General features: G+C 35.0%; 1 protein-coding gene across 6 annotated transcripts in view; it reads right to left on the bottom strand.

Moving 5' to 3' along the window:
• Positions 1 to 1,462: 1,462 nt before the first annotated feature.
• Positions 1,463 to 2,817, bottom strand: part of VPS50 (VPS50, EARP/GARPII complex subunit) — a 110,317-nt gene continuing 108,962 nt past the window's right edge. For all 6 annotated transcript variants that reach the window (XM_025046865.1, XM_006911903.3, XM_025046869.1 and 3 more), the window contains one exon: positions 1,463 to 2,181. In XM_025046865.1, the coding sequence (XP_024902633.1) occupies positions 2,062 to 2,181 (120 nt within the window). In that variant the 3' untranslated portion in view covers positions 1,463 to 2,061. The remainder of the gene's footprint in view (positions 2,182 to 2,817) is intronic.

Genomic DNA, 2,817 nt, shown 5'->3' with positions numbered 1-2,817 from the left:
CATAATTTAAATCTCCTATTACTGTTTTGATATTTTTAGCACATATTAAGCTACCTTTTAATGCAAAACAAACAAACAAAAAACCTTTTTAAAAAAAGTATCAGAAAGATTCACTATTTTTATTTTGAAGATAGAGAAAGCAAAGTCTGGATAAGTTAAAAGGTCTGACTGCATGGTTGAGGCTCTAGCAAGTAATTCTTTTGTATTAACTCCCCACTCTGGAAAACACTTTACCGGGTAGATAATTGCTGCTCGTACTATCTAGGGTGAATTAAAGTAGAAATTAAAAGATGTCAACTGTAAATACCATGTAAAAATGAAGAAATAAACAGCTTCTAATCAACTGAGAAATAAATGAGATTGATTAGCTCTTTATGTGCTAGTTGAATATAGCATTTAAACACAAGGACCAAGCTTATCTCATGTTTGTTTTCTTCAAGTGGCTGTATATAGATAATGGCTACCTGCAGAATCTACCTTATAAATACACAGTCTAGTTCCACAAGTGGATCATAATGGCAACAAACTCATACCTTTTCACAAGTGGAAAGATTTACTGTCAATATTAAATTGATGGAATATGAACTGAGAAGTGAGAAGGTGAAAACAAAAAGCTTATCACACAGACACAGACACTAATACCCACACACGGACATATTCTAAAAGTGCTTTGTATTATAATGTGCTGGTTATGGATATCTGCAGGGACTGATGAACAATGAGCGGATAATCATCCTTATCATCCCCATGCTTGATCACATGCCACCCTTTTCCCAACACTTCAGCACCTCAGCTCCCAGGTCACAAGGTAGGTACATTTCTCATAAGATGCTTCAGGATTCTGTGAGCTACTGATGTTATAGGTCATGTCCAGTAATCCTGGACCAACACCACACAAGCTTAGATGTCTTCTACTTTCTAGTCAGAAAGAACATGCAAAAAATTCCTTATCAGACAGCTGGCAGGAGTGCATGGAAAATTGACTTTCATGTCGTATATGTTGGTAGAAAATTCCTGACTTCAAAGCAAAGTTTAGAGGAACAGTACACGGTTACTAAAGACTGAGTTCCAAAGTTTACCACTGGCTAAACTCACATTATTTTACACCTGTGGTACAAAGCAGATACTTAAAAAAGGCGAACACGATTCTATACTTATGCTTGACTAACAGACAGCTCTTCCCCTGAGTCAGCTAAGCTAGGTTTTGTTGCCTTAAGACAAAAGTTGAATTCAAAAAGAACAAAGCTTGTATGAAAAAATGTCCCATATTTAAAAAAAAAAAATCTCACAATCATCATTCTGTGTGCTATTCAGGCACTGAAAAGGTATACCCACTGAAATTACTTTCCACCATTGGTTTCAGGATGTAAGACGATTAAAATGAGAACATGCTAAGAAGATTCCACTACAGTTCATGAAATCTGCCTGCCATCGGAAAATATCAAAATGTAGTCTCGCAGAGGCTGGTCATATTGTAGCATTTATTAAATTTCATCATTTATGATCACTGTATTATAACCAAATTAACCCTGACATAAACCTTTGACATTTGAAAACACAGAGAACATACTGATTTTTCAACTATTTTACTTATATGTACTTTCCAATTCTCATGCAGTGCTCATAATTAGAAGATTCTGTACATTAATGCTCTCACATTATGCTGATTAAGAACCAAGTTCAAAGGGTAGAAAAATGCCAACAAAAATTCATTCTCCAAAAACTGCTCATGGATATTTTTCACTGTTCCCTATAACTATTTACTTACAGTCCATTCTTCTGTAAAATGTATAATGAAAATCATATGACAATAGTTATGATGAGGCAATAATACCATCTCAGGAAAGGAATAGAACAAATAAAAGCTGAAGAGAAGAGATCGGAGCATATCAAAGCCATTGCAGAACACCACACAAACTTCAACGTTTTCCACTTTCCAGTTGGGAGAACATGCACAAAGTATTCTTAGCAGACGGTTATCAGGAGTGCATGAAAAATTGGCCTTCATGTTCCATATGTTGAGAGACGATCAATGCCACTGAGGACAAAGAATTGTGTTCATTATCTTTTGGGTCTGTCTATATCATCTATAGCTGCTAGAAGTTTCTGTCTTGCTTTCTTATTGATATGGGATCCCAGGCAAACATTTACCAGATTGGTCAGCTGCTTTGTTGAATACTCCTGCTCAAAAAAAGAAGATCAAAATTTAGTACACTGAGAGACAAGTATTTGATCAATGCAATGAAAGGACAGGCAGACATTCAGATCTCAGTGAATAGTTACTGAGCACTACAAACCAGCGAAAAGCAGGGGAAATTATAGCTGAGACATGAAAGACAAACTGTTTACTGAGCTGTAATAATGGGGAATAAGAATACCATAGCAAACATTTGGATCAGGCAGCATGAGAATCTTTTTAACATGGTAGATAATCTGACATGCCTATGCTTTTTATTTTTAAGATCACACACTTTTTGCTTGTTCTGTGACAGCCTTTGTTATTAAGTTTTTAAAATACACTGACATTTCAAATTTTTTAAATGCTACAAAATAAGTATTTTCTGACACTCTACATTTTGCAAACATTTTATGTAAGACAAAATTCTCCAACCACAGAACAACTCCTCTGAGAGATAATAAATGAATCAGGTAACAAAGATCAGAAAGGTAGTGGTTTTTAAACCTTCATATTTAATTAGTAGCTAGTAAGTAAAATTAAAACTATGCCTATTTTCTGCTGTACAAATCTATTTGGTTCCTGAATTTCGGATAACAAGTTGCTAGGATGAGAATGAACAGGGACTCATCAGAGATTTT

Source organism: Pteropus alecto, unplaced genomic scaffold, assembly GCF_000325575.1.
Source record: "Pteropus alecto unplaced genomic scaffold, ASM32557v1 scaffold21, whole genome shotgun sequence".
Lineage (NCBI taxonomy): Eukaryota > Metazoa > Chordata > Mammalia > Chiroptera > Pteropodidae > Pteropus > Pteropus alecto.
The sequence above is the reverse complement of the archived record's forward strand: the minus strand, read 5'-3'. Positions and strand labels throughout refer to the sequence as shown.